Below are 12,563 nucleotides of genomic sequence, written 5' to 3' on the forward strand. Positions count from 1 at the left end.
AGCCGCCTTCACGGCAGCTATAAATACTCCGCATCTCTGCGACTCATTTCGTGGGCTCAGCGGCTGTTCCTCGAGCATGTCCACTAACCCGCTCCTCTTCGCCATGCAGGTTGGTTCACCAGGCAGTTTATTTGCTAAAAGGATGAGCAATTACCTCTTGGTACAGCTGCCGAGCACCCAGGGTTTGTTTTCTATGGCGTGTGAGTGCTTTGCTGTTGCGCGTTTCCTGTTGCTGCAATGAGGCGATAATGAGCTGAATCCTGGACCCCATACAGCGGCAGTCTTAGAGGAGCTAAAGCAATTATCTTCTGGACAGTCTAAACTTCTCTCGGAAGTCCAGGATCTTAGACATCAGCTGCCGGCAACTAATGACGCCCTGATCGAACTCAGTAGGCGTTTAACAAGCGTTGAAGCAAACTGCTAGCAAATTGAGCCCTTGAGGCAGCAGCTCGGAACCGTGCAAACCGACACCGCTGAGACGGTTCATCGGGTTTGTAACCTTGAAGCTCGCCTAGATGATGTCGATAATCGCTCTCGGCGCAATAACTTGATATTTCATGGCATTACGGATACTAAGAAATCTGAATGATTTGCTCAGTCAGAAGAACTGGTCATTCGGCTGTGTTCTGACCAGTTAAATGTTTCCCTAGAGCCAAGGGAAATCGAGCGAGCGCATCGCCTTGGTCGATACATCCCTGGTCGTAACCGGCCCTTCATTGTCAAACTTTCCTTCTTTAAAACAAAAGAAACCATCTTGTCGAATGGCCGCAAGCTTAAAAACACTTCGTACGGCATGGGTGAGGATTTTTCTAAGCCGGTACAGAAGGCGCGAAAACATCTAGTCGCTTTTGCACGAAGCCAATCAGTTCCTTTTTCACTTCACTTTAAAACATTATTCATAGGTTCAAAACGCTACATTTTTGATCCAGCATCCCATTCCGTGAAAGAACTATAGCTACCGCGTTGTCACCAGCATTCATCCCGACGTGCTCTGCCTGCTCCCCGAGAATCTTTTTCAATCTCTGTTATTTTTACTAACATAAGAAGCTTTCTTCCGAAAAGAGAGCAAGTATTCGATCTAGTATCTTCGTCCGGCAGTGACCTACTTATAATAACTGAAACCTGGCTTACCAATGACGTCACTGAGGTTGAAGTTCTGAGTGAACTACCAAATTTCAATGTTTTTCGTAAAGATAGGCAGGGTACTCAGGGTGGTGGCGTTCTTATCGCAGTAAAAGAAAACATATAATATGCTCCACAGTCAATATGGCCACTGACCTAGAAGTTTTATAGCTAATTATTCGCGCTAATCCGCAGCTACTGCTTCTTGGCGTCTGTTATTGTCCCCCCAACACTAATCCTAACTTCCCCCCGCCATCTCAATAACACCTTGAACCATTAAAAAAAAAATTCCCAAACGCTTGCATCTTGCTGTTTGGGGATTTCAATTACCCACATATCAATTGGTCAAATTATTCTATCATAGTTACTAGCATGACCGGAGCTAGAGAATTCTTAGATATTTGCCTTAATTTTAACCTCTCCCAGATGATAACAGAGCAAACGCGTGCAACTCGTGGCTCGGCTAACATACTAGACCTCATACTAACAACTCGTCCTGAAAGAATGCCCTCCTTTAGCTACCTACGCGTAATAAGTGATCACAAAATAATCCACGCTGTTTTCTCATTTTCACCTATAGTACGTCATTCGGATCAGAAAACAATCCGCGTGTACGAAAAAGGGAATTATACCATGATAAACAACGAATTAGTCACATTCTATTAATCATTTGAATTAGGTTTTGAACATCGCTCAATACAAGAAAATTCGTTACTATTCCAAAATAAGATGACTAACCTCGCTGCATAGTTTATACAAACTATTTTACTTAGCTCTAATGGCGATAAACCATGGTTAACGAACGCACTAAAAAAACTGAAAAACAAAAAGAAACGTCTATTTCGCTCCGCTAAACTGAGGCCAAGCCCTAGCTCCAGGGAAATATACTATGCATCTGAACGCGCCTACCTGATAGCTATCCGGCAACAGAAGCACTCATTTTTTCATTCAGACCTACTCCGCATGCTCAACAGTAACCCAAAAACATTTTGGCAGGTTATCAATCCCCAGTCATCCCCTGGTGTCATAATTTTAAAAGATGGTGAAATTTTACCTGATATTGACTGTGCCAAACTGCTTAACGATGCATTTTCATCTGTTTTCACTACCGAACCACACGTGCCTCTTCCTATTTTTCCTGTTGCTGTCATGGCTCCAATCCGGATATTATTTTTTCACCAGATGGAATATCCGCACTCATTCATAATCATAAATTATCTTCATCAGCTGGTGTTGACGATATCACTTCAAAGCTTTTAAAGAACACGAAGCACACCTCTTCTATGTATTTAACCCTGCTGTATTCCCAATCACTATCATCACCAAGCACGCTCCCTAACGAGTAGAAAAGAGCAAAGTCGTTCTAGTCTACAAATCAGGTAACCGTAATTCACCCTTAAATTATCGTCCAATATGAATAACTTGTATCCTTTGCAAAATAATGGAACACGTCATATACTCACACGTAATGAATTTCCTAGACAAAGTAACTTTTTCCATCCGTCGCCACATGGCTTCCGTAAAGGCCTGTCATGTGAAACTTAATTCATCATCATCATCATCGTCATTTATTATTCCCTTAAGGGCCCCATGTGGGGTATTACATAAGGGGGAGGCAAAACAATAATACAAACATTTAGCTACATTTCTTCATAACCTACACTCAAATCTCGATACTAACACGTGACCGATATTTCCCTTGACTTTGCAAAGGCGTTCGATAAAGTAGCTCATCAACGCTTATTGTTAAAACTTTCTCGCTTGAAATTCCACCCCAGTGTACTAACATGGATAAAATAGTTTCTTAGTAACCGATCACAGTCCGTCAGTGTTAACAATATAATAACTCGGAATTTCTTCCCGTAACATCAGCCGTAACCCAAGGTTCAGTCTTAGGTCTCCTCCTGTTACTAATATACATTAACGATCTTCCATTACATGTTTCCTCTCAGATTCGCATGTTTGCTGATGATTGCGTTGTGTATCGAACTATCACTAATAGTAATGACTGCATTTATCTTCAAAATGACCTGAACAACATTACAGCCTGGTGTGATCACTGGTTAATGGTACTAAACAATAATGAATGTAAGTCTGTGTCAATTTCCCGCAGCGGTAATCGTCATGACTTTCTCTAGACAATTGATGACATCCCAATCGACTCTGTAAACTCTATTAAGTACCTAGGTATTACGATCACGCATGATTTAAACTGGGGCTCGCATATAACTATTATCATATCATCTGCTAACAAAACCTTGGTATTTCTGAAACGCTACATCCGCAGTGCTCCTCAACAGGTAAAACTACTAGCATATAAAACACTGGTTAGGCCAAAACTCGAATACGCATCACCCATATGGCATCCTCACCAGATTTACCTCAGCAAGGCATTAGAATCCATACAGAACCGCGCCGTAAGATACATTCACTCGACCTACTCATATGATATCAGCGTATCACCATTAAAAGTAGAGTCTGGTTTGGACACACTAGCCTAACATCGCCGTATCGCGAGCTTATCATTATTTCATAAATTCTACACCAGCTCGCTTCGCCGCGCACCTTACATTTTACCGCCTTCACGCATATCGCTGCGCACAGGTCACCCACTAAATGTTGCTCGCCCTAGCGCGCGCACTGTCACCTGCTCGTCACCATTTTTTCATCGTACAGCTAAAGACTGGAACGGCCTTCCCCACCACGTCGCTGTCATCACCACCTCATCTGCCTTCGTGGAAGAAATAACGAGTGTTCTGTCTGTAACGTAACATAGTGGGCAGCCTCCTGCATTTTTGTACCACCCATCCCTTATGTAATATCCCGCAAGGGGTCTTTAAGGTAATAAAATTAAAAAAATACAAGCAACTGGAACGCCAATGCATTCCTACGAAAAATTCAGGAAGTAATATCTTGAAACTGGTGTCATCCTGAGAATTCGTTTCAAGTGCATCTGCCTTGTGAACTCCACGGCTAGAATTTGTAAATTGCAATATGCGCCTACGATAATTAATGCAAAAGGGAATTAATGAGTTTTTTTAATTAGTTGGATTATCCGTTTCAATCTTTTGTGCATGTATCGAGTACACGACCTCATGTACTAGAATTGCGCTAACTGCAACAGGCAGCCTGTATAGTGCAACTGATGGTGGTGTGCTCTGGACCACCGTCAGTTGCACTGGGCTGGGGTCAAGTGAGCTCCTAAACTACATATTGCAAAATGGTCAACGTGGTTTAACTCATGGATTGGGGATTTCAAAGAGGTGCGACATAATGGTAACGCATTTAACGCACACCGATAGAATGCCCCTGAATTAGCTATTGCGTTGTCTAACAGCTCATAGAAAGTGACCAGCAGGGCTCGAACGAGGGAAGCCTCAGACCATTCACAATTACCCGCCTGTTTGTGCGTGCACCATCTTGCTTCCTGTGAATAAACCACCAGCCCGCCTGAATGCGGCCCTACATGGCCTGCCTCAATGTTCAGCCGAATATCCCGTACACAGAGAAAACTCGCACTCACCTCTTGAGGCAGTGGGCTGCCGTGGCAACCCACTGGCTGGCGACGAGGGTCCCTCCACACACGTACAGACTCTCCTGCGGCGCCAGTTTCTTCATGATGCCCACCTGCGAGCCAGACAGCGGTCACTACGCTGCCAACGCCACAATTAAATCTGGCCTCTATAAGCAAACTTTTCCAGGGCGATGCATATGTTGTCGCCTTAATACGAAACAAAACCACATTCCAGTTGCAACGCAGATTGATTGCAATGGCGTTGATGTAATGAAATTCATTAAAGGTAATATTGCGCCGCCTAGCTCCCACAATAATAAGGCATCTACGGCGTTTTCCAAGTGCGCTCCGGAAGCTACCTCGCTCCAAGCGCCTCAACCACCAAGAAAATAAAATTATGCGCTTCAACGGCCCACAAGTCGTTTAGTGCGGATGTTAGGTGCTTGATGAAAAGTACGAGGGTAAAATTAATTGTGGCAAAGACAGAGAGAAGCTATGGGCTGACGCAGCTAGGGTGAGTTTTGGAAGACGTAGATGCCATATGAGAATGAAGAATGCACGAACCGAGCTGCACGGTTTTGGACCGATTCGAGAGTGCCAATGAGATACGCTTCATGTGGATTCCAGATACCGGAGGTGTGTCTAGTTTAGGTAACTGAGTAATACTTGTTGGGGGGCTAGTTGGTGCATGTTTTCGGAAGAGGGTTGTAGCGCCGAAAAACAAAACACACAGCAAGCGAGAAATCTTGTTGCCATAAGGCAGAGGAAAGCTTTCACACCTAGACATGGAAGTTGGAAAAAGCAGGCTTTCCAACCTCGATCTTAACCGGAGTAGCTGAAGCCTTGCTGCAAAAATTGAAAAAAGAAAAAAAAAGGGGCGACCAAGATGACGTCACCAAAAGCAAAAGTGGACCGGTTGTCATCCCGTACACCCATAAGGTAGCGCACAATTTGAAGCATGTAGCGACAAAACATAAGGTTCCTGTGGCTTTTCTCGCCCCAAAGAAACTGGCTGACTTGTGCGTTAAAACTGACCCGACAAGGTAAACAAAACAGAATATAAAAAGACACATCCAGCTGCGCTTGTTAAATGAGCCGTGGGAGTCGTATATCAGATACCTCTCACATGCGAAAAGAAGTACATCGGACAAACCGGCCGTTGTATAAACGACCGATTAGCGGAACATAATCCCGATTTACAAAATGGCACTGGTTCTAAACTGCCGCATCATTGTAAAGCCTGCGGAGAAGAAAGGAAGATTAATAATACTTGGGGTTTTACGTGCCAAAACCACTTTCTGATTATGAGGCACGCCGTAGTGGAGGACTTCGGAAATTTTGGCCACCTGGGGTTCTTTAACGTGCACCTAAATCTAAGCACACGGGTGTTTTCGCATTTCGCTCCCATCAAAATGCGCCCGCCGTGGCCGGGATTCGATCCCGCGACCTCGTGCTCAGCAGCCCAACACCATAGCCACTGAGCAACCACGGCGGGTAAGAAATGAAGATTAAGTGTGTGGCAAGGCTGAAAGACGCAAAGGTTTTGAACAGAAGTAAGGACCAGACAGCCCGTGAGCTGTTGGAGGCCTTCTATATTGAAAGAAACTGTAGCGATCGTGTTAGCGCCCCATCTATCTCCATTTATAAGAATAAAACTGCTTTTTTTAGATACACGGGCGTGAGATACGTGTGTGTCTCACCTATCTTTATCCGCTTTTTTGTAAAAACCATCGCGCTCATGTGTGGTTCTTGCTACCCATCTTGATTTGTCCTTATATTCATTCGCATACGCGATGAATAAACAGTTGGAAGTTTGCGCATGTCCTGTCTCGCTTGCTGTGTGTTGTGTTTTTCGGCGCTACAACCCTCTTCTGGAAATAGTTTAGGTCGTTCAAGTAATTTTACGTGTTTGGGAGCTTCCCGCAGATCATATTTTAGGAACCCTAAAGTTTTTTTTAAAAGCTGCAATGATGTTTAGCATTGTAATTGTGTATAATCTTTAATTCCGTTGACCCCCGTATCCCAGCACAGATTATCCAGCTGGTCTACACTGACTCACCTCGCTCTCTTTCTCCCTTTCTACACAAGGATGTCAGGAACATGCGTACCTGCGATCAAGTCGTTGGACACACTGAGACCAAGGTATTTATAGGTATCAGTTGATTCCAGAGGCAAGCTTTCAATTGTGTACGGAAACTTGAGGGCCTGCGGGTGAACGACATGGTTTTTCCTGTTTCTTTCTTTATTTATTTATTTCCTTAAAGACCCCAGACGGAGGTGTTACATAAGGGGTGGGATTACCACTATAGTTAAAACAGTATTAGTTAACGTGAGAGAATTGCTTACACTTCTTCCGTGAGTGCAGATGAACTGGGGATGGCAGCGATGTCTACAACTACACAAGGAAAAAAACAAGACGAAAACGTCAGAGTGCGCGTTTTGGGGCGAGATACACTTACGTGCGACGTGATATTTATGCCAGCGGTGAAATATATGATGCGATGGTGAACGGACCGTACAAAAAATTTGTGATATAATGATAGGCTGGCGATGCGACGGCTATATGAAATAGTTGGTAAACTGGTGTCCGCTTTTAAGGATGATACGCTGATGTCGTAAGAATATCCTGAGTGAATGAACCTAGCAGCACAATTCTGTACGCCTTCAAGGGCGTTATTAAGGTGAATTTCATGCGGGCACCAAATAGCAGAAGCTTATTCAAGTTTAGGTCTGATGAACGATCTGTATGCTGGTAGTTTTACGTGGTGAGGACCTTTCCGTAAGTGGCGTTCAAAAAACCGACCTTTTGTTAGCAGATTTTGTAACGTTATTCACATGCAAACACCAGTCCAGGTCCTGAGCTATAGGGGTGCCTAAGTATTGGAAAGATTTAACTGGTTCAATAGGCTTGTTTTCTATTACATAAGAGAATACGAGAGGATTTTGACGGAGGGGGAATGATATTACTTTGCATTCAGAAGGACTTAGTAGCATTAGCCAGTAATCACACCAATTTTGAATATTATTCAGGTCATTAAGTTCCGCGCAAAGAACGATGGAACGAAAGTTGCTTGGCATAACGTTAAGAGACAGAAAGAGAGTGGTTTGGATCAGAGAGCAAACGGGTATAGACGATATTCTAATTGACACCAAGAGGAAAAAATGGAGCTGGGCAGGTCAGGTAATGCGCTCATTAGATAACCGTTGGAACATTAGGGTTACAGAATGGGTACCAAGAAAAGGGAAACGCAGTCGAAGATGGCAGAAGACTAGGTGGAGCGATGATATTAGGAAATTCGCCGGCGCTAGGTGGAATGGGTTGGCGCAAGACAGAGGTAATTGGAGATCGCAGGCAGAGGCCTTCGTCCTGCAGTGGGCATAAAACAGGATGATGATGATGACGGTGGTGGTGGTGGTGGTGGTGGTGGTGGTGATTAAGGTCGTTCTGAAGCAATACATTGTCACTGGTGTCAGTTATGGCATGGTAGACCACACACTCTTCAGCAAATACGCATGTATGACTGGAGACATTAAGTGGTAAACGATTAATATAATATTAAGAACAGGAGCGGTCCTAGCACAGAGCCATGTGGAATGCCTGATGGTACAGAAAGCGGGTTAGAAGCACTATTATTGATTTGCACAAAGTATGAGCGATTACTAAGAAATCATTTGATCCATTTTAGAACGTTAGAGTGGATATTCAACTGTGAAAGTTTTAGAAGCAGGCGTTGATGAGCTACTTTGTCAAAGGCTTTTGCGAAAGGGAGGAAGATTGTGTCAGTCTATGTATTAGTATCGAGGTTTTAATGCAGATTATGGAGATGTCCAACTGGATTTCAGATGACACTCCCTTTTCGGAAACCGTGTTGTAATGAATGAAAAAAAATCGTTTGAGTCGAGAAAGTCCCTTAAGTGAAAAAAAATGACATGTTCCATGATTTTGCAAGGGGTGCGTGTTATGAAAATCAGGCGGCAGTTTAGTGGTGAGTTCCTATTACCTGATTTGTAGACCGAAACGACCTTTCCCACTTTCTATTCGATTGGTAAGTTACCTGTGGCTAATGACTGGAAAAACAGCAAGATTAAAGAAAGGAGGAATGATTTTAGTGTATTTTAGGAGTTTTGAAGTAATTTTCTCAGGGCTAGCAGACGATGACATGTTGAGGTTCTATGTTATGCTGCAGATACCGTTAAATGAAAAGTTAATGGCAAACATTTCGGACATGGCTTGAGCAGAAATGCTTTGAAGTGGCATATCGGATTCCATGGTGGAAATTGGAGAAAATGTTGTGGTAAAAACGTTAGCGTAGTCAGTGCCTGATAAAAGATCACCCATTTCGTTTGGGATACTGATAGTATGGGGTGTATGGGGATCAATGATGTGCCGAAATAATTTATTCGCCTGAATTGCTAATACATAAATAACCGATATAATGGTCAAAGGTCAATAGAGGGATTTTTGTCGTTCCTCCTTGCCTTTTCAAATTAAGTTCATTCTACTTTATCGCCAAGTGGCTCGTATTCGCCTATGTTGTAAGGATTCGTCTACTTATTTCAAAGGAGCTTCCTCACTTTTTATCCTAGTTCGTTAAGCAGCCTAACGGGAACCTCCTGTAGACATCTGGCTGTGCGATTAGGAATTTTCTCTTCGCCTTTCTTCCAGTTGAAATTCGTTAGCACCAGCTCTTTTTCCATCCATCTGGTTCTCGTCCATGCTCATCTTTTCCTCTAAAAGCACGTCGTCCTAGTCTTGGAAGGATTCGGCTGTTACTTTTCGGATGTAATTTATAGCCGTATCCACTTCCACTTTGTTTCCATCCTCGTATAGGATATGTTGTAGTGCTCCAAACTTTGTGCCTACTAAGGTTACGTGGTTCAGAAATATTCCAGGTGTGGCCTTGTTTTTCTCACGTATTTCTTACAACCGACTTTCAGTTTCATCTTTCCCATTTGCTCGAAGCAGTATTTGAACAACATATTTTTTTTCTCCCGGTATATTTCCCATTACCTGCCTACTTCCACATGTGGCAACTTAGCTTTTTTTTGCCTGTCTAAGACCTCGTGATGCTCTCTGTCGTTCGTTGATCGGTTCCCGTATTTCTATTTTCCACCAGGCTTTCAGTTTCCTTTCTCCTTTCCAACGAGCACATTGCTTCTCTTTCCATATTTCCGTCGTAATTACACTTAGATGCGCATATATTCCCACCTTTTGTTTGGCTATTTGCCTCAACCCTTGTGAGTATATTACTTATTTGTTCAGTGCTCAAATTTGGACTGGCCATTCTGCGCTCCTTGCTCTCTTTCCCCACTACATATGCCATTTTCAATATGATACGTTTATGGTATGCTGCTATACCCTTCCTTGTAAATGACCATTTATCCCATTGTATCATAAATACCTTCTGTAATCAGACAGTAATCAATCGCCCTTTGTCTATTCCTGATTTCCCATTGATTTGCCTACCCCAGCTGGGCCCCGTATTTACGATAACGAGGTTACGTTGCTCACAGAGATCTAGCATTAACTTACCGTTGTTGCCGGTGTAACAGTCTAGATCCTGTATGTGAGCATTCATGCCGCCTGATAGGATAATTTCGTCATCATTCCCTAAACCCTTAATATCAGCACTGAGATATTCCAGTAACCCCTGGTTCTTTTCTTTGCACTTTCTCCCGTACATAAATACTTCACGCCCAGCCAAGTTTTCTGGCCGCCTTTCAATCTACTCTTTTCCATTTGGATCCCTTGTCTATGAGCATTCCGACTCCCCCTCAATTTATTCCGATTTAGTTCTGTTTCACCCTTCCCAAAAGTAATTCTCAGTCTTTGTGGGCTCTTCTATGTCTATAAGGAGCGTTTCTGTAACAGCATACACACCTGTCTGTTTTCGATTTAACTTCTCCGGAATCTCTTAGCATTCTTTTTTCCTTCTGATATCCTGCATGCTTATGTAGCCTATTACACGGTGATCTCTTCTTTCTCCTTTGCTCGTTTTTAGTTATGGAGGATGATGCTAGTCGCAGGTTGCCCTAGGGGTCCTTCTTTATTGCTACCTACCCTGGGCTCTTGAGCACCTGTGGGTTCTCCGAAAAAGCAAACGCGTGACCAGCAAGTTGCCAGCCATTTCTTGTTCAAGCATGTGATCAAAGTGGATCCCCACTCGTTGAAAACCACGATACCTTCTCACTTCCCTGTTTACTTCTAAAACCTCGAAAGCTTTCTCTAGGCTCACTTTTTATATAGCCTCATTTGCGGTCACAACCGCTCTTTGTACGTTAGTGTCACAAAACGGTACCTCGTAAATGGATGGATGGATGGATGGATGGATGGATGGATGCTATGAGCGTCTCCTTTGGAACGGGCTGGTGGGCTGCGCCACCAAGCTCTTGTCATATTGCTTAATCCTGCTTATGTTAAAAATAAAAAACAACAAAGAAAGGACAGAAAACAAACGATGAATTCCCATAACCAAACTCGTTAGCAGGGAGAGCACCATCTGGCGCCCCGTGACAAGCAAGGAGGCTTCACTGTATCCAATGACTTGATCTGAGATACGCATATTCACATCATTACAGCTTTTAGGAAAACTTCAGGCTAACAAAAATATCGTTTGCGGGAAGCTTCACATTAGCACCAACTTTGGCAACCATTATGTCGTTTCAAACCCGGCGCATGTGGCCAGCCTTACGGACGCAACGGCCGTCGAAGGACTTCACAAATGGGATGCACTACTCTCGCTTCGATATTGTTTCAGGAGACTTCAGAGGAAGCGAAATCTTATCTCATCATGCAGCAACATATTGATCTCGGCTGGATGTTGCACGTTTAAACAGAAATGGAATTGAGAAAAACACGGGACGGAGCGAAGCCCTATGTCTGCTTCTTCGTCCGTCTTTTGCACTGTTCGATTTCCGTATTACACCATTCGCTGACGATCAACAATAGCGAGAGCGCTCCCATCAATTCGCATTGAAGCGGGAGTCACGGGTTCTGCCGTGTTTAGAAATGCTATTTCTTAGCATACGTAGACAGTACGTACGTTACGCTTTCCAAATAGGCTAGGTTGGCTTAAGATACGTGTGCCGTATGTATCGTGTGCATTAAAGACAACGTTATTTCTTGATGTGCGTAAGAGTTTGTGTGTGCTAAGATTGCAAATTGTACTTGTACCGATCCATTTTCTAAGCACCACTTTCGACAAGGACGTGTTCTTACGTCGTCCGTGTCAAACGCGGTGCTGTGGAAACTGAGCGTTTGTGTTAGCTCGCCAAAGTTTTTCTAAAGTTATGTAACCCGCATCATGTCATGCAAAGCCCAAACCCCACAAAAAGGTAGCACACTTCAGCGATTCATTCGACTAAGAAATCCTTCCCTGAGCACATCGCTGCATAGACGGACGCACAGACAGATAGAAATTCTCAATATGGCTGAAGTAGGCAAAGAATGCTAATCGCATTAAAAATGTACCCACATGCCAGGGGAACTCGGCGAAGTCTGCACCGCTCTCCGGGTAGTGGAGACTCTTCACGCGGCCGTGGATGCCGAACGCATTTCGGGCTCCGCACATTGGGAACGACGCCTCCTGTTGCAGCGGTGGGAGCACGGGCCCCAGCACGCCCACCGAGGGCGCAGGAAAGGGCAGCGTGGCGTCGATGGGCACCGGGGGACGCCGCACTGGCTTGCGCTGGGAACAGTGACGGACCAGCACACATTATCCTCAACAACACGTACGATCAGTAAAAAAGATCCAGCCAAAGACACCGAAGGAAGACAGCGAGATGTCTTTAATGTATTTTATGACTGTGGAGAAAGGACACAAAAGGAATTTTTATATTCTTTTATTTTTACTTAAATGGTGCAATTTTTGGACTAAGTGGATTTGCGAGATTAAGGAAAATTGAAACCGAAGCGGAGAAGACTAGC

General features: G+C 43.9%; 1 protein-coding gene across 2 annotated transcripts in view; it reads right to left on the reverse strand.

Moving 5' to 3' along the window:
• The window catches only part of LOC139048622 (uncharacterized), a 171,205-nt gene that overhangs the window by 34,252 nt on the left and 124,390 nt on the right, over nucleotides 1-12,563 (reverse strand). For both annotated transcript variants that reach the window (XM_070523072.1, XM_070523071.1), the window contains exons 5-6: nucleotides 12,112-12,324; nucleotides 4,646-4,749 (exon numbers count right to left, since the gene is read on the reverse strand). In XM_070523072.1, the coding sequence (XP_070379173.1) occupies nucleotides 4,646-4,749; nucleotides 12,112-12,324 (317 nt within the window). The remainder of the gene's footprint in view (nucleotides 1-4,645; nucleotides 4,750-12,111; nucleotides 12,325-12,563) is intronic.

This window comes from Dermacentor albipictus, chromosome 8 (genome assembly GCF_038994185.2).
Source record: "Dermacentor albipictus isolate Rhodes 1998 colony chromosome 8, USDA_Dalb.pri_finalv2, whole genome shotgun sequence".
Classification (NCBI taxonomy): domain Eukaryota; kingdom Metazoa; phylum Arthropoda; class Arachnida; order Ixodida; family Ixodidae; genus Dermacentor; species Dermacentor albipictus.